Source organism: Pecten maximus, chromosome 4, assembly GCF_902652985.1.
Source record: "Pecten maximus chromosome 4, xPecMax1.1, whole genome shotgun sequence".
NCBI classification, from domain to species: domain Eukaryota; kingdom Metazoa; phylum Mollusca; class Bivalvia; order Pectinida; family Pectinidae; genus Pecten; species Pecten maximus.
This window is the reverse complement of record NC_047018.1, coordinates 7,675,683-7,695,136: the sequence shown is the minus strand read 5'-3', so window position 1 is coordinate 7,695,136 and position 19,454 is coordinate 7,675,683. Positions and strand designations below refer to the sequence as shown.

Below are 19,454 nucleotides of genomic sequence, written 5' to 3'. Positions count from 1 at the left end.
TATACATGTAATGTACAAAATATGACCAAGATATTAGGTGTTTGTCAACTTTCAAGGTCAACAAACTTCTACAATGATATTTGTATATAGTCCTAGGAGGTTGAATTTGATCAAATGAATAGCCTAAACCTTCAAGGTCAAGGGTATTAAAACAAGGAGTAATTTTTATATAAGAAAGACCAGACAGACAGATGCCTACTATTACACTTATCTGCCAGTAAGTCCAGATTAGTCTACAATGACACTTACATAGAATATTCAGAGTGGATAATTACTGAAAAGATGCCCCTCACCGACAAATTAACTGTAACATGGTGATCACATTCATACCCCTCACTGACAAATCAACTGTAACATGGTGATCACATTTATTGTACAGTATAGATGTTCCTATATTCCTATAATGTATTGGATACATGGAATTTGTTACTGTGATAGGTTGCTGTGGTTGAGTACAGGACTTGCATCTCGGGTCACCAGCACAGTATTTGCCAAAACTGTCAGGTTGATTGCCAGCAGTGTGTGCCAAAAATGTCAGATCGCCAGTAGTGTTTGCCAAAATAGTTAGGTTACCAGCAGTGTTTTGCAAAAAATGTCAGATCGTCATTAGTGTTTGCCAAAATAGTTAGGTCGCCAGCAGTGTTAATTGCCAGAAAAGAAAATTTGCACATGAAATGTGCACTTGTAGCAAACAGTTGCATTTTTAAACAAGGCAAACTAAGAAATGCATACCAAATGTGAAGAAAAACAGTTTATTAAACATGCAGACATGTCAATTGTCTAACCACCAAAACTGCACACACTGGACTTTCCTCTTGTACACCTGGCAAGATTAATCAAAATCTCATGTTCCTTTTACAGTGTCAACATACAATAAGCAGAGTAAAATACTTTAGATTCAGTCACTTGAAACCTTGTTTGACAAACTTTGCTTCATGTCATAACAAAACATTTAAAAGTAGTTAAAACAAACAAAATCTTACCTTGACCTTCAATCAGCCGAATTCTTGTATTGAGACCAACTTTGTTTCACAATGGTCACCAGTGAAGACACAAAATTTGACCCTATGCCCTTTGATCTTGACTTCTGGCCAGTTAACCTATTGTATAACGTACTACAACCCACTGTTAATAGTTTATGTAAATTTGATTCCCCTTCACCAAAAGAAGCTGGCCAAAAATGGATCAAATTCTTTCATACTACAGAAGAATGATTTTAAGAATTTGCTATATTTCACAGTTGGACCCTGCACCATCCCAACATTTATACAAAATTGATTCCCCTTCCTTCAAGGATGCTTCAGAACAAATTTGGTCAAAATCTAATCAGTGGTTCATGACTATAACAACAATTTCTTTCATCATCGACTATCTGTCCATAAACAATCCTTGTTATCACCATTTCTTGAAAACTACTGGAAAAGGGATACTTTATGTGTGCATGGTCAGTAGATGTGGTCATTTAATTTCAAGTCTGTTCAGGAAAACAAGAGATCCAAGAAGGGTCTTGGTGCCCACCATTGAAAGTACTAAAATGATCTTTCTCAAATTTCATATGCAAGTTTCCCCTTGGTCTCTAGTTGTGCATATTGCATATTGGGACTGATCAGAAAACAACAGGCAGCCATCTTGGATTTTGACAATTGAAGTTTGTTATCACTACTTCTCAGAAAGTACAAAAGGGATCTTTCTCAAATTTCATATGCACGTTTCCTTTGGTCCCTAGTTATGCAGATTTCATTTTGGGACTTATCGGAAAACATTGCGCACAGGCAGCCATCTTAGATTTTGATAATTGAAGTTTTTCGCTACTTCTCTGAAAGTCCTAAAGGGATCTTTCTCCTGATGCATATGTAAGTTCCCCTTGATCCCTAGTTGTGCACAAGGCATTTAGGAAACAATCATGAAAATAACGTGGTTGACAGGTGGCCATGTTGGATTTTGACAATTGCATGCAGGTTGCTCCTGCTATATCGTGTTATACAAAGTTATTAAATGTTTTGAAGGAAGAATGAAAGAAAGGAAAACGAGGGACCAAGGGGAAACAACAAGAAATTTTAGAAAGATCCCTTCGGTACCTTCTGTAAAATAGCGATAACAACCTTCAATTGTCAAAATCCAAGATGGCTTCCTGTTGGCCATGTTGTTTACCGACTGGTCCCAAAATGCAATATGCATAACTATGGACCAAGGGCAACCTACATATACAATTTCAGAAACTTTCTGAGAAATAGCGATAACAAACTTAAATTGTCAAAATCGAAGATGGCTGCCTGCCAGTTTTCCGATTGGTCCCAAAATGCAATGTGCTTAACTACAGACAAATGGGAACCTATGTATGAAATTTCAGAAAGATCCCTTCAGTGCTTTCTGGGAAATAGCGATAACAAGAATTGTTTATGGACAAAAGGCTTTGAATCTGATGATGGTGGGCTAAAAAGATCAGTCTTTTATTTGACCGATATGGATCATTCAATGGTGGGCGCCAAGATCCCTCTGGGATCTCGTGTTGAGAATCAAAGTTTGTTATCAATGTTTCTTGAAAAGCACTGGAGGAATATTTTAATTTTTCAGAAAGTTCTTAGATCTTCTTGTTATTAGATAAGTAAAAGGAAAGAAGGGAAACATAAAAAGATATGTCCCGATGTAAAAACAAGAAAGATCATTCATCAACCTTATGAAATGTTGACAGGCAAAACCCCAGACCGGGTGAGCTCATAAATGGACAGACAGATCGACAACCTGATAACTATATGTAAGCACCCTAATTACATAACACTTTCCATATAGTGGTAACACACTGACCATGAAGTCCAAGGTGTGTGAACTCAAGTGAAGTAAATTTTGCACAACTTGAAATTGAATTCTGGAATGTGAACAATTTTAGTAGGATATACCATAAATTCAATGCAAGTGTACCCATGCTCTAAATAAGGAATTCCAATGACAAGCAGGAGATGGAGCCCAAACTTTTCTTTGATGTAGGTAAAAGGTCAAAATGTAGTTCAGAGTGGCCTACTTTGATAAATGATGCACTGCCTCACCTAGGTGAACCCATGTCCTAAGTATGAAGATTCAGTGAGAAGTATTACCAGTATAGGAGATATGCGCCGGACAATATGACAGGATAAAGAGTGGAAAGATGGGACAGACATAATGCAAAACTAGTTACCCTACCCCGTTCCCATTTGGGGACTAAAAGAAAATGGCACCTCATACACATGCTTTCAAAGTTTATAGTTTACAAATAAAATATTTTGGACACCAGATGATATTATACAATTATTGCCCTTGTTCCGGGTTGACATGAATATTTGACCACCCGAGAGGTGTCATGTCACCCGAGGGCGTAGCCCGAGGGTGACATGACACCTCAAGGGTGGGCAAATATTCATGTCAACTCGGAACAAGGGCAGTAATTGTTTTATTATACCGAAAAAAACATAAGTGAATTAATTTTGGTATCAATAAGTTTATTTATTACTATCAACAGTTTTTAAGAGGTACCCCATCGTCTTTCTGGACCCGGCATAAAATTCTCCCAGTTGAACTTTCAATGTATGGACGTCGAAGTTTTCACAATCCTTTGGTCTAGGCCTACCTGTTGCAGATAGGAAATGTCTAAAGGAATCCACGGCCACATTGATGACCCTTTTGGTGTTTTTAGAATCCTTTTCTTGCAATAATTTCGCCAATTCCTCCTCTGTTGGCAGACGATAGCGTCCGCCGGCAGCCATTGTTGTTGTCAAGCAGAATACTCGGAACTTCTCTGATTCGACTACTTTTGAAGACGTTACGGAAGAGAGTTCCGAGTTGGGGCTCACGAGAGGGTGACATAACTATTTTGGAGGGCTCACGAGAGGGTGACATAACGAATGTTTTTAATCACGTGACATGGTTTTCACTAATCAGAAGCTGTGATACAAGTCTGAGGTATAATAATACTTATTGGTGGCAGCATATGAAAGTGATTCAGTCATAAGACAATAGCATGATCACAAATAACATAACCAAGACTTCATTCTCAAACATTTAATGTTCTAATGACACTAAACAAATTAACTGAATAAAGACTACCATAATTTGATGTTAAAATATTTCATTTACTGGAGATTTTTCATCAGTGTGCAAGTATTAAATAATTACTGCAGATGGTACATAATTTATTAACAAGACCACCATGTATATGGAAGTAACTGAGCCAATTTGAAAAAGGGTTGTTTCATTGAAGTGTGCGCTAAAGGAATCTGTACAAGAGATACATGTAGCTGCTCGTATCCTGTAAAGACTGACAGTTATGACCTAAGGCATAAAAAAGTACTGTTACCTGGTTGCTATCATATTAATCTTTGAGCCCATTCAAAATTTTAAGAAAGCACTGTTGAATTTCTTATCATTATCGTACATAATTATAATATTTTTCAATCACTACATATCTGCACTTTTTTTAACCTACCTTCGTTTTGCAGACACATCAAATTTTCTTTAGGGACCTTTTAATGTGAAATTCTTAAAATGGTAATAAGATTTACATTCCAGTGTACAACCAATTTAACTCTGCTCAGGAATTTAGGATAAGAAACAACTTCCATAATTCATAGTTTCATATAAATTGGGTGAGCATTTTCTGTACATAGAAGATGTTCTAGGCAGATTTCTAAAAAGCCACCCACCCCCTGCTGACTTCCCCCAGAAAAAAGAATTGAAGCCTTATCAAAATCCATCCAATATTCTTATAGATAATTAGTATTCTTATAGATAATTAGATGTTGACAGACATCCAATATTCTTATAGATAATTAGATGTTGACAGACAAACAAAGGGATTAACTTCATACTTTGTGACAGACTTCGTGGTGGTTGCATAAAAGAAACATACTTACCGTTAAAAATCAATGTTAATTTGTTGGTTTATAAACAGCTCGATAAGAAATGATCACTTCAGTCTTTGAAACAGACATTATAATAGTGACATGGCGATATATATTTCATATTAAATTCACTAACATAAGCAATCAAAATTCACTGTTTCATTAAACATAATATTGATTATAGTAAACCAGGTTCAATGTTCTGGATGGGTATTGATCAACACTATGAATTATTTGATTTCACATTAGTTTCTATTTTCAATCTGACACAACAGACTACATGTATTCCATATCATAGTAAACATCTCTCTCTCTCTTTGTGTAAAGTATGGAAGTCAAAAATAAACTGCCTGATATTTCATGAGATGTCCAGGATTATACACATCACATAAAAATATATCCTGTGTTTGTAGCTAATGGAGGAAATGTTGATTCCATGTAAAACTAAAACCTGACTCGATACAATACACACGTCCCACACACTAACAAGCTGGTGATAGTCTGTACTGATGATGATGAGTGGTGCACTCCAGATATCATTCATACTGCGTAATCAACGAATAAAAATGGGGTAAACATCAACATAACCTGTACATTAGGAGTGATAACATCCCAATGTCCAACATGAACCACTGTAATGACATATATACATGTACTATGAACATGTAAAAACAAATTTAAAACTAACTTCAATACATCCACATGTACTTCAAACCAACTAACGTTCAATTTTGAATTTAATATTTTATGTACAATAAAAAAAGATATATTTTTTATGGCAAGCCAAGTTGATATTTATTCAGGGAGCAATGATGGTCCAGTATTTTACCAAATTAGATATCTTAGATATGTTAATGAGATATCTTGTATGTTTATAAGATATTTATTTAAAGTATATGTGATATCTTATATAATACATCTTTTACATTATATAAGATACCTCAAACTTTTTTATGAGATGTCTTATATATTATATATGATATCTTTTAAAAGATATATGAAATATCATATGATAGATCTTATATAATATAAATTTAAGATATAAAGAAAAGTTTGTGAGATATAAAGAACAAGTGAGACCAGCAAAAATTAAAGTTTGTGAATGACTGCTCCCTCTGTAAGGTCACTTCGGTTTTAGAAGCAAATTGGCACTATTAGCGATGTTTACAACATGTCAACTTCTTTTCACGCCGAATTAAATGATAGCAGATTATGATTACGACAATTTGAAATCGGTATCAAACCATTATACGTAGATTCAGCTTCTGCCATATGTTCTAATAAGATATTTTCTGAGCTCCTTCACTGAGTTGGGTAGGGTTTCTTATCTCAAATTCAAATCCTGTACTTTAGAAGATATCTTATAAAAGAATGATATCAGATATCTCATTTAATTTTGTTTATAATATATCAGATATCTTATTTTAATACAAAGAAATCTTATAAAAATATATCTCATTTAGTTTTCTTTATAAGATACTGCACATCTTTTATGAGATATCCGATATCTTTAACGAAATATCTAATACAAAACATATATCTGATAAAGAAAATTAAATGAGATACATCATTTATTTTATAAGAACTCTTGTAAAGTATATGAGCTATGTCATATATTATACAAGATATTTTATAAAGTTTATAAGATATCTTATATAATCTGGTAAAATCCTGGATCATATTGCTCTGTGAATAAATGACAACAATAAATGCCATATTCTTAAATAAATAAAAAAAAATCCTGTTTGTGAAAATGAGATAGCTATTGGTTGGTTTATATGATTGTTTCAACGTCATCTCGACAGAAAACAACATGCTGTAAACGGCTGAAAGCGAATCAAATGTTGCTCCTTCATTTTCAGTATTAAATATGATGTCCATATTTTAATGATTTTAAACAGCCCCGCTCTACACACACATGAAACTATTTTTACACCAGACATAACAAATCACTCTATTTCTGCTGTGTCAGCTATTGTCTCGCATCTATCACATCATAACATCAATGACAAAATATGTAGTGCACATTTTGTTGTTCTACAGTACACAGAAACAAATGCCTAGATGGACAAAGTTCTACAGTACACAGAGACCAATGCCCAGATGGAAAAAATTCTACAGTACACAGAAACAAATGCCTAGATGGACAAAGTTCTATAGTACACAGAAACAAATGCCTAGATGGACAAAGTTCTACAGTACACAGAGACCAATGCCCAGATGGAAAAAATTCTACAGTACACAGAGACCAATGCCTAGATGGACAAAGTTCTACAGTACACAGAGACCAATGCCCAGATGGAAAAAATTCTACAGTACACAGAAACAAATGCCTAGATGGACAAAGTTCTATTTAAAACAAACCAATGCCCAGATGGATAAATTTCCACTCTACACAGAAACCAATGACCAGATGGACAAATTTCTACTGTTCATAGAAACTAGCACCCGGATGGAAGTTCTAATGTACACAAAGAAACCAATGTCTAGATGGACAAAGTTCCACTCTACACAGAAACCAATGCCCAGATGGACAAAGTTCTAGTGTTCATAGAAACTAGGACCTAGATGGAAATAAATTCTATTGTATACAAAGAAACAAATTTCTAGATTGACAAAGTTCCCCTGTACACGGAAACCAATGCCCAGATGGACAAAGTTCTAGTGTTCATAGAAACTAGGACCTGGATGAAAGTTCCATTGTACACAAAGAAACCAATACCTAAATGGACAAAGTTCCACTGTACATCAAAATTAATGCCCAGATGGATAAATTTCCACTGTACACAGAAACCAATTCCTAGATGGACAAAGTTCCACTCTACACAGAAACCAATGCTTAGATGGACATTTTTTTTCTTCTGTCAACAGAAACCAACACATAGATGGACTGAGTTCTACTGTACACAGAAACAAATGCCTTCACTACTGAAAAAGGTTCCTCTATATACGGACACTGAAATGTCTTGTATAAAGTAAGTTCTCAGAAAACATCTATTATTGCTTTTGAATATAATCATTCTGTTATTATTTGAAAATGAAATATTTTAACTAAATCAAATATGAAAAATTGATTTGACATATGATAATACCAATTTTTAATATATTCTAGAGTTTAGATGACAGGTATGTCTGATAAACAGGCCTTCTATAAAATATCCTCAGCACCATCAAATCAATTGGATCTGTTGGTAGATGTCATCTTCAGATGTTCAATACCTGAAAATGTAAAAAGATTTGTCAAAACATGATATTTTGGATCAATATTATATTCTTTACAGCTTCAAATTGGCCCCCAAAACAAAAAGATTCAGGATAAAAATAAAACTATATATAAACCAACATCCAAATTCACAAGGAAGATGTAACCAAAAGATTTTTTTTTTTAATTTTCTTTATTCACACACTGCATACAACCCATATAAGTATATTATGAATAATTTGTACATGTAGTTAAATTCAATTGATTGTTACACAAAGCAGAATTTAATCCTTATCATTTTTCAATCATAAATATTGAGGTCAAATGTAAAATCTATATTTCACTTTTTCCTTCTAACTAGTAAAAGAAGGTGATTTCCATGCAGATAAATTATGACTATTGTATGTTTTACCAAATTCTGATTAAATAGATATCTAAATCATTTGTTAAAAAATTGGACTGAAACTCTTAAGATTTTTTTCGAACACCAAACCTCGACCGTGTCCGTCCATCCTTATGGCTGCCTGAATGGGAGGAAGATCTTGATCCACTGTTGCTGCGTCGACGGTCTTCTGAAGAACTTGATCTGAAATACAGTTGATTTTTAAACTTCATTTCATCTGTTACTTGAGTAGGATACATCAAGAAAACTTTCAAAATCAGTTGAAATTGCAAAGCAAATCTTTTACTTGTGTGAAACAAAAATTGTACAATATTATGATTGTGAATGTTATAGACAAAGCAACATTAACAGGACAATCTATGTCCCTTAACACCAAACCTCGACCTCCGGGATCTTGACTTCCTGTCCCTTGGCGACCTTGACCGATCTTTGCTCTTCTTTGATTTTGGCGACTCAGATCTAAAACACGAGTTATAGTACAAAACAACTAAATATGTAGGAATCATACAGAACCCAGTGTACACAAAAAAACATCAGCAAAGCATTCAAGTGATAGATAAATTTTAACATGCAAATACAACTGTAGAATGCATTACAAAATTTGATTTAAAACAATTACCAGCTTTCTAAAAGTTATGTATTATCAAGTACAAAATGTACATTTAAATTATCACTATGTAATAGGCAAACAATCAGCAATATTCATTTAGCTTTGTCATGCTCCAGATTTGAAGTTCTGTAAGGTACATGTAGTATATACAATTTATTTTGACAAACTATCCATGTTCTGCTGAAAATGTGTCCTTAAAGAAAGAGATTTGGGAAAAAAGAACATTTTCAATACTGACCACGAGGTACATGTATATATAAAGTAAAGATTCAATAGTGATATTGACCTTTTGACCTCTACCCTTTACCCTCTCCACCAAGTTACCTGGACCTAGACCTATTGCTTCTCTTCCTTCTGTTCCTCGAGGATGACCTTGACCGGGAGGAGGATGATCTTGAGGAAGATGAGCTTGACCTTGAAGATGAACTAGAAGATGAATTTGATCTCTGGTCATCCTCTTCTTCGCTACCTTCCAAGTCATAATTTCCTAAATCTTCCCCTTCTTCTTCCTATATGAGTGATGTGATAAGGATATATTTAAGTGAGTGATGAGGTAAGGATATATTTCAGTGAGTGATGAGATAAGGATATATTTAAGTGAGTGATGAGGTAAGGATATATTTAAGTGAGTGATGAGATAAGGATATATTTCAGTGAGTGATGAGATAAGGATATATTTCAGTGAGTGATGAGGTAAGGATATATTTCAGTGAGTGATGAGGTAAGGATATATTTCAGTGAGTGATGAGGTAAGGATATATTTAAGTGAGTGATGCGGTAAGGATATATTTAAGTGAGTGATATGATGAGGTAAGGATATATTTAAGTGAGTGATGAGGTAAGGATATATTTAAGTGAGTGATGAGATAAGGATATATTTAAGTGAGTGATGAGGTAGGGATATATTTAAGTGAGTGATGAGGTAAGGATATATCTAAGTGAGTGATGAGGTAAGGATATATTTAAGTGAGTGATGCGGTAAGGATATATTTCAGTGAGAGATGAGATAACATATAATTCAGTGAGTTTTAATCAGGCCAGTGTCAACTAGTTAATGTTTAAAATCGTTGTCCTTATTTTGTTTGTAAAACTCTTCTAGTTTACAATGACAAATCAAATCCTGAACACTTAAATTGGATCATTTCTACAAACAGATTCCTCTCTAAACCGACCAAATATTCACTGACATGTACCATGCATGATTGGCTTAGAGAGGTCCCACTGTATAATATAAATGAACACTAACTCAATAATGATAGCTTGGCTTAGAGAGGTCCCACTGTATAATATAAATGAACACTAACTCAGAAATGATAGCTTGGCTTAGAGGTCCCACTGTATAATATAAATGAACACTAACTCAGTAATGATAGCTTGGCTTAGAGAGGTCCCACTGTATAATATAAATGAACTCTAACTCAGAAATGATAGTCTTTGATTACCTCCTCTGAGTCAACCTTATAATTCGACAAATCTCCATCCTCCTCCTCGTCCTCCTCCTCCTCATTTTCTTCATCTTTCTCTTCATTTGTTTCATTTTTCTCCGATGTGCTGACCCCTTCTGAACTGATGCTTTTTCTAAACTTTTTCTTTCTGCGACCAAACTGCCATACAGAATACAGTCTAGCTAATCAAAACGTCTCTTGAAGAATTATATGCCAACATATATAACGATGAATAACAATTTTTTTAAACAACAAATAACTTTACTTGTAGTCTTAGCACTATACTTCTTAATAAAACAAGACATATCAGAAAGAACCTCTGTCACGTGGGGAGCTTGACCTAAGTCAAAAACCAGTTTGAGCTCAGAAATGAGAACAATATAAACATACAGATTAAAATCAGATTTTTCATTTCTCTCTGTAAAGTTAGAGCAAAGATTAGGGTGAACTTTCTATCTGTGACTTCTACAGTGATATGTGTATCAATATTTTCAAAATATTAAGAAATTTCTGAGACAGAAAACCAAGCAGATATAATACATTGTATCTCATATACATTATCATATTACGATCAGATAATCACTAATGAAGTCTATAAAGGTAAGATATAGAAACTCACATCATCAAATTCACTGTCTTCCTCTACATCTCTTTTGATATATTCAACAACCTCATCTCTTTCCATGTAGCCACCTCCAAAACCTACAAAATCATTATACGTTGTACACTTCTTGCAAATACAACAAGCATGCTGGGTATTGCTAAAGCAATACATGTCCCCTCTGGTGCTATAATTAGTAACAGTGATCTGACATTGACCCAAAAACTCTGAAACTCGAACTTGATCTGTAGCTACTCATACTGAACTTACATACATATCGACTTTCACTAACATACCTTAAAGTATGGCTGAGAAAAGTGCAGAAAACTGAGTGGACAGACTGAACGACAGGGAGGTTTGGTTTGTTTTTATTTTGTTTAATGTCCTATTTACAGCCAGGGTCATTTAAGGATGTGCAAGGTTTGAGGTGAGGGAAAGCTGGAGTACCTGGAGAAAAACCACTGGCTTATGGTAAGTACCAAGCAACTGCCCCGTATATGGGTTTCAAACTCACGACCAACAGGTGGAGGGCAAGTGATAAAGTGTTCATTTATTTTCTTTAAACAAGAGATCCCAGAAGAGTCTTGGCACCCACCAGTGAATGATCTTTATTGTTCTATGTCTCTTTATTTTGCCCTTATTTTTCTTTTTCTGTTACTAATCTAAAAAATGCAATTAGCATGTATAGAACTCACATGTAAAGTTTGAGAAACATCCTTCCAATTCTTTTCAAGAAATAGCGACAACAAATTTCAATTCTCCAAATGGAAGATGGCCACCTGTCGGCCATTTTGATTTTCTGAAATCTCGATTTTCAACAAGAGGCCCATGGGCTTTAACGGTCATCTGACTCTAAAGACCCTTATTCTATTGTAGTATACATTCTCTGTAGCGAGTATAGTGGCACTGTTGGCCATGGCGGCCATCTTTGATTTTGGATTGACCCAAATAATAACAACACTTGATCAGAACTGCCTCAGGATCCCCCCAATGTGTTTATGTACCGCCATGATCAGGCCCACTGTTAGTACTAGAACTGTTGGAGCTAAATCTAAGATCTTTATCGACATCAGTGTTGTCGTTTAACTATGGTTTACCTCACGTCCAGGGCTGTTATGTGTTTATACTATGTTAATCTATTAATCACATCCATAGGGGCGTGAATTCACATCTAGCATTGTAGGGGACAACTAGGTGTTGTTTGTAGTTTGTCATGCATACATACTCAAATCATTCAAGCCAAAGCAATGTAGTAGACAGGGATATTCGTCATCTTGGTATTACTTGTTTCGAATATGTTTTTTTCTAACCTGAAAGAAGCTACCTAATATCTAATTAACCATCATTATAAACAATCATTATATTTCTCAATCAATCATATACATGTAGTTATTGTAATTTATGCAAATACTGCAAGTTCTAATTCTTCCTATGTGGGGAACCCCTGTACACAGCCGGACACGCATCCACAAAAATTGGCGTTCTTGAAAGGCCTTGAACCCTGCCTATTTAAAGAGAACTGTCCAATGAGGAAACATTTTACTCACTGAAGCTGCGGTTTATTTGTATTGGATTATATACTACTGATAATTTTCGCAATAGTGTTGTACTTTCATTGTCCACAGATAGGGTTCAACAGCAGTAACAAATGATGCGGTTGATAGTTAATTTTGCTTAAATCAATGTTGCATTTAATGTTAGTATCATATTTCACACGTGAGAGCTGAATTTATGACTGTATACTCCAACAACAAAAGTATAACTTCTATACAAACAGAAAGAATGTAAAAAAATACCTGTTCTTTGCTCCTGTTTTCCATATTTTGGAGAATTACACACATTGCACGTCATTCGCCGTGCCCAGTTCACATTGCCACAACTACAAAATATTTGTGCAATTTCTCGTGATCAATTTCAATTCAAACTAAAACAAATATGGTACAAATCAAAACTTATCGAATTGGATAAAATATTCAGTGATAAAAAAAGGATGCTTTCAGTTATCTCATTCTTACAGTAATGATGATACACATTATAAATACAGTGTACAAGAACAAAAAATACAGAATTACTTTGTATATACAGTCAAACTTTGATGTTTCAAAGTTCAAGGGACTAACAGAAAAACTTTGTAACAGCAGGACATAGAATTATTCATGGCTGACAATAGATCGATGTTCTCTTGATAATGATCATATCTGTTACATGTCCTCGATGTCTTACTGTTGATCGTCGCCTGTCAGGCTCACATCGAAAAGTTTAGTTAATTTACCTCGAAACACCACAAAATAGAAAATACTTTTCATCAATTAAGCATTTTATTAATCAAACAAACTATGTTTGATACAGAGAGAAAATAAAATCAATGAAGTTTGAATCATGGAGGTTTGACTGTATACAAATATACATATGTATATATAGGTATATAAAAGTTTTTTAATTTTATTTTTTCACTGCAATGGCTATTTGCAGGAATTACCACTGACCATTTACATTACATTTACTATTGACATTTTACACTACAATTACTACTGACCTTTTACACTACAATTACTACCGACCTTTTACACTACAATTACTACCGACCTTTTACACTACAATTACTACCGACCTTTTACACTACAATTACTACTGACCTTTTACATTGCCAATCATCAGCACTAAAAAGGCCTTTACTCTTCTCAGCTAAATTCTTTCCTATTTCTGTACCACCTTTTTTGAAAACAGTGCCATCCTTCCGTTCTGAAAAAAATGTTGTTGTTTTTTTAAATTGAAATTTATTTAACAATTAACATTAACAATATTTTATCAGGAGGAGAATTCAATCATTGTCAACGTTAATAAGTATACTGATAAGACTACTAGTAATTTTACATGCACAATCTAAATTTGCTTAAATAGTGTCCATGGTACATGTAATCAAAAGTACAAAATGTACTATTTTATTTTACAATTATTCCAATATTATTAACTTAAACTGGCTTAATTATGCATAGGTATCATTCCCACTTTAAAAATCCCCTTTTTGCCATTTGTAAGCAAATTTCCTATTGAAAATTTATTGTTATCCAGCTACTTTTTACAATAACTTTCCCCAATTGATCTAACTTTGGCTGTTCCCCGACATATCCTAACCACACCAGGCTAACTGATCAGACCTTAGTTGATTCTTACCTGATCCACATCTATTACACTGGCTTCTTCTGGAAAAGTTGACATTCCCACACCTGGAAACACAGTTTTACCTATTGTAGTACATTATCTAAAGGAATTTCAGAATATATACATTAGCAGAATTAGACAGAGCATAAAAGAAACAAACAATATAACATCTGATCTAATATAGATCTAACTAGAACTATAAACCAATGGATAACTAAAACACTTAGGCCTGCTAGCCCTCATTTTCAACTATAGCAACCAAATGGCATCTATTGCAGCCTGCGACGTTAGGCACTAGTCCGATGTCCATGACCAGTAAGTTAATTGAAGTCTGAACAAGTATTGAAAATATTAATCTAGTCCTATTGAACTAGAACAATCTTACAATCATGGAAAAATTGTTAATTGTAACATTTTCCATATGACAATGTAAATATTTATTACTCCTATCGTAAGATAAGGCATTCGTCAAAGCATTTTCCAAATGGAAGCGTTTCCATGAGCAAGACTTAGTTAAGGATTTTATTGTAGTCTATTGATAAATTTGGACTGATCCTGTCACATTACACTGACAATGTGTGGCCAGTTGTCCCACTCCCAAAATATTTTTAAACAGGAATAAAAACTACCATTTTTAGACTCTAGTATGTCTTGGCAAGGGGATAGAACACACAGCCTTCATCACAAAGACAAACACTGTACTAATCATGACCGAAAGTGAGGTACGGTCCAGCAGGGAAACATAAGGTAAAGAGACAGTTATCCACTTAGAGATGTGAAAACGGGGGAAAACGCTTTCCTGTTAATTAAATGTCCTGACAGGAATCGAACCAAGGTCTCCAGCATGACAAGTCACAGCTCTTTCTCCTGAGCCAAAGAAGCATGCTCCGTCAGCTGAGTGACAGACAGAGACCATATCTAATAAACAATATATGTACAAGCCACACCAATCCATAGGGGCAGCGCAGCAGGTACAATTCTTAGGCTCCTTCTGCAGAATGCTTGTTTGTTTAAAAGTCATACAATCATGGTGATAAAGGAGCATGGTTGATTGCAAGGTCATACATACAACCATCATGGTGCAGGGGTTGAACACTTGAAATCAACTTTTATCATCATAAGTACATGTAATTAATTGTGAGTGCCTAAAATTCCCACAAGCAAAATGAAATTTTGAACTAGCAAAGTTTTGATTAATTTTGATACAAAATGAAAGTAGAGAAACTACAGGTTTCAGACCACTTACAGCGCTGCGCGCTGAAGTGTGTACGGTCAAAGTGTAACACAAGTACGACAGGTATTGGTACTACATTACTGTGTATCGACAGTACTCTAACAAAGTCGATCGCGCTGAGTAAGCGTTGTTTTGATTGGTCGAACTGAATGCACACACCTTTCTCAGCACTCGTGTGCACATGAGTAAACTTGCGAGAATGGCGGGTTATGAAAATGTTCTTCGAGTGAAATATTCAGTGACAAGTTTATAAATGAAGGTCCATATATGAATTTATCCTGCAACTGCCACCGCATTGTCGGAATACACCCACCGTATACATGTATATATTTTTGCTGTATATACGGCAGTGACGGAAAACAGCTGTATTTTGGAATCTTAGCACGTGCGTCAGTTCGACTGACCTACTTCAAAGTGAAACTACGTTTAAAAGACGAACATATTTCTGTGATATTTGACACCGTTTCACATAAAAATGATTATTTTTGATGATTATTTTCATGACTGTTGGAGGATAAATAGAATACATAGTCAGTGTTTTAAAATATAAGCTGTATTTCTGGCTCGGGACAGAAAGACAAAAGTGGCGATTTCTTTACCCTCGCCAAAATACAGCTTATATTTTAAGACACTGACCATGTATTCTTTATGTATATACTATACATACATATATGGAACGTCATCACCATCGTGCCAAGCCCCTGTGCTCCGGAACCCAGTTTTGTCTGATGTTTGACCCTTCCAAATTACATGTAAACTGAATCGCTATCGTGACCCAGATATATAGTTTAGCTTGTACACGAGGTGTGAAAGGAAGTGCAAATGCTATCTACCCTATACAATGGACTTTCCCACTCTCAAATCAGTGTATTGGGAAAATATATCCCCGAACTGAAGGGTCGACCTGGTCAGCTGGTGACAAAGTTCGAAGGGCTGGTTAGCTTGACGATCATCAATCAATACGTGCGTAATTTTCAAAATACACTGACTGTGTTGTCCATATTGAAAGAACATCTGCATAATAAACATTTAAATGTATAAATATTAGATATATTGTAAATTTAGCTGGTTAAACCTTGCAAGTTGCAGTTATACACATGTAGTTGTGAGCTTATACATGTAATGCAAATCACCTTGGTTACTTACATGTCTGACAAAAAAACAGGGAAACTATAGGTCTAGACGGTGTACACGACGGTACGCATATAACGTACTACTTCAAACATGTAAAATTCCAAGGGCCGTGTTTACACCAGAACGAGAAAAAACTGTTTATAATCTACATTCAGAAGGACTCTCATATTCAGCCATCAGTGATAAGACCGGTTTGTCTAATCAGGATGTCGCAAAATTATGAAGATTTTTTATGCGACTAAGTCTTTAGCGCCCATCGTCAAACGGAAACCACTGAAAAGTAAAAAGGTGACTCAAGATGTTATGGAATTCATCGAATTCAAAAAGAAATGTAAGCCAAGTATTTAAGATGCTCTGGATTTCCCTGCTTCGTTCATGTCTGGATTTTTCCGACAGTGTGGATATGTATAATCACGGAAGGTATCATATAAGTTGTTCATAACAACATGGCATATATATGTGTGTAACAACCCATGTGTTCAACGAGTACCAGATCTTTATTAAATGCTTAAAACTTAACGTAAAAGTTGTCATTGTTTTGCATAGTCATGTAATTATATATAATCGCACACGTGTGTATACACAGCCACGGTCCTGGTACAGTACATACTCCGTGTTCGCCCCGCCCCTTTCGGCACAGAACCAATCAGGAAGGTCGATACATTGTTTCAAGCTTATCGGTTGGCGATTCAATACAATCAACAGTTGCTGTACTACTATTGAAAAAGTACCGTACACACTTCAGCGTGCAGCGCTGTAATGCACTTATCGGAAAGATTTCATTCGTCATAAAATCATAATTTATGTGAGAGTGTATGTGTTATATTTTTGTATTATACTTTGCTGAAAAACTTGAAAAATAAAATAAATACAAAAAAACCCATAATTTCTAATGTTAGTATCTATTTTACTACTCATATTTTTTCTATTTGTGCTTGTGTATAGCGTATATGAACAGACTGTCGGGGGAAACATACTAGTAGTATTAGCAAGTAGACAAAATTTTAACTAGCATTTCCTGCAATTTAAATGGCATTTTGCTACTTCTAAAGAATGATCATATAAATCATTGTAACGAGGGAACTTGATTGGTTACAAGGTCATGAAATCACAGTGATGAGGAAACTTGGTTGGTTACAAGGTCATACAATCATGGTGATGAGGGAACTGGATTGGTTACAAGCTTAGGTCATACAAACATGGTGATGAGGGAACTTGATTGGTTACAAGGTCATGAAATCACAGTGATGAGGGAACTTGGTTGTCAAGGTCATACAGTCATGGTGATGAGGGCAATCGGTTGGTTACAAGGTCATACAATCATCATTGTGATGAGGGAACTTGGTCGGTTACAAGGTCATACAGTCCTGGTGATGAGGGCACTCGGTTGGTGACAAGGTTAGGTCATACAATCATCAATGTGATGAGGGAACTTGGTTGGTTACAAAGTCATGAAATCACGGTGATGAGGGAACTGGACTGGTTACAAGGTCATACAATCATCACCATGAAGAGGGAACTTGGTTGGTTATACAAGGTCATACTGTAAAAGTGGAGAGTATAATGTCACCTTACTAGCTAAGACTAGCAGGAATTTCCCCTTAGTTGCCTTGAGAGCGAGAGATCTTTAGTTCGAGTCCCAGTGCTGGCAGGGTATGTTTCATTACTCCTTAACTTCCTATCATAGATTTGGTGCCATTGACCACTCTAAGTGAAATCTATAAGATATTGAGAGACTTCCTTGGAGCTAAAGAACCTGGGTAGTGTTTGCCTTCATGACCAAAGACTTTGTGAAGGAGAGAGTGGTGTAAAAGTGGAGAGTATAAGGTCACTTTACCAGCTAAGACTAGCTGGAATTTCTTTAAGCCTATATAAGTGGTAGGATGTTTGCCTTGAGAGTGAGAGGTCTCTAGTTTGAGTTCCAGCACTGGCAGGGTATTTTTCATTACTCCTTCCTATTACAATACAATCATCATGGTGACGAGGGAGCTTGGTTGGTTAAAGATGATAGCAACACAAATGTATGCCATTTAGTGGTGATGGACACAATTACATGTTTTCATGCAGCACAAACTCTAGTCCACACCACTGACAACAGACATTAAGATGGTTTTTTTTTATCGTCACAGCCCCCATATGCCTATCATAACATATGCCTAATGAAGACACTGAGAGAAGAACATATATAAGAATGTTACTTGCTGGGGCAAAAGTGACTGGTTTTATCACGTCACTGCTTTTTTCGATTTTTCTTCTTCTTAAAAAAATCACATGGTGGTAGAGTTTATAAATTGTTTCAACTGCTAAAAAAAATCCAGAATAAAATCCATTTTCATTGAGTTTGCAAACACTGTGATGCAGTTTTCCCAGAATAAATCCATTGATGCAGATCTATCATAACCATTCAGTGACCCAATCACGATCATGAAACCTAAACCTGATCAAGTGAAGTGGGACATCAGGGCCAGTATTGGGAGTGCTTTCCCTACTCTCTCAGCAAGTCATGACTGAAAGGGATACCATATCGTTTTGAATATTTACTTTGCATCCGGGCAAATCCAGTCTCCTTCATTAGGTTTAAACCTTGCGCTAGCACTTCCTCCAGACATTGTGTGATCTGCAGTGTCTACTTCGTTGGCCAACTCCTCATACACAAGGATTTTCGTCCAATCAAATCGACGGAATAACATTAACCGCGCAATACCCAAGTGCGTGTTCGGTTCACGCCGTTTGACTCATTCAACTAACAACAGGAAGGGACGACTACGTTGACACTTCAGTTGTAAACCCAT

At 35.4% G+C, this 19,454-nt stretch overlaps 1 protein-coding gene across 3 annotated transcripts; it reads right to left on the bottom strand.

The window, feature by feature from the left end:
* Positions 1–6,944: 6,944 nt before the first annotated feature.
* Positions 6,945–19,321, bottom strand: LOC117325112 (zinc finger Ran-binding domain-containing protein 2-like). Of its 3 annotated transcripts, none has more exons than XR_004532145.1 (10): positions 19,204–19,321; positions 14,307–14,359; positions 13,769–13,874; positions 12,929–13,011; positions 11,151–11,233; positions 10,529–10,690; positions 9,373–9,595; positions 8,855–8,935; positions 8,567–8,659; positions 6,945–8,090 (listed from the first exon to the last, which is right to left on the bottom strand). XR_004532145.1 is itself a non-coding variant. In XM_033881063.1 (10 exons), exons 1-10 carry the CDS (start codon positions 19,269–19,271, stop codon positions 8,084–8,086), a joined length of 921 nt encoding a protein of 306 aa, XP_033736954.1. In that variant the 5' UTR covers positions 19,272–19,321; the 3' UTR covers positions 6,945–8,083. The 3 variants fall into 3 exon arrangements, 2 of the variants coding, with proteins under 2 accessions (XP_033736954.1, XP_033736953.1); XM_033881063.1 differs by having other exon boundaries at positions 9,411–9,595; XM_033881062.1 differs by having other exon boundaries at positions 6,945–8,659; positions 9,411–9,595.
* Positions 19,322–19,454: the final 133 nt, after the last annotated feature.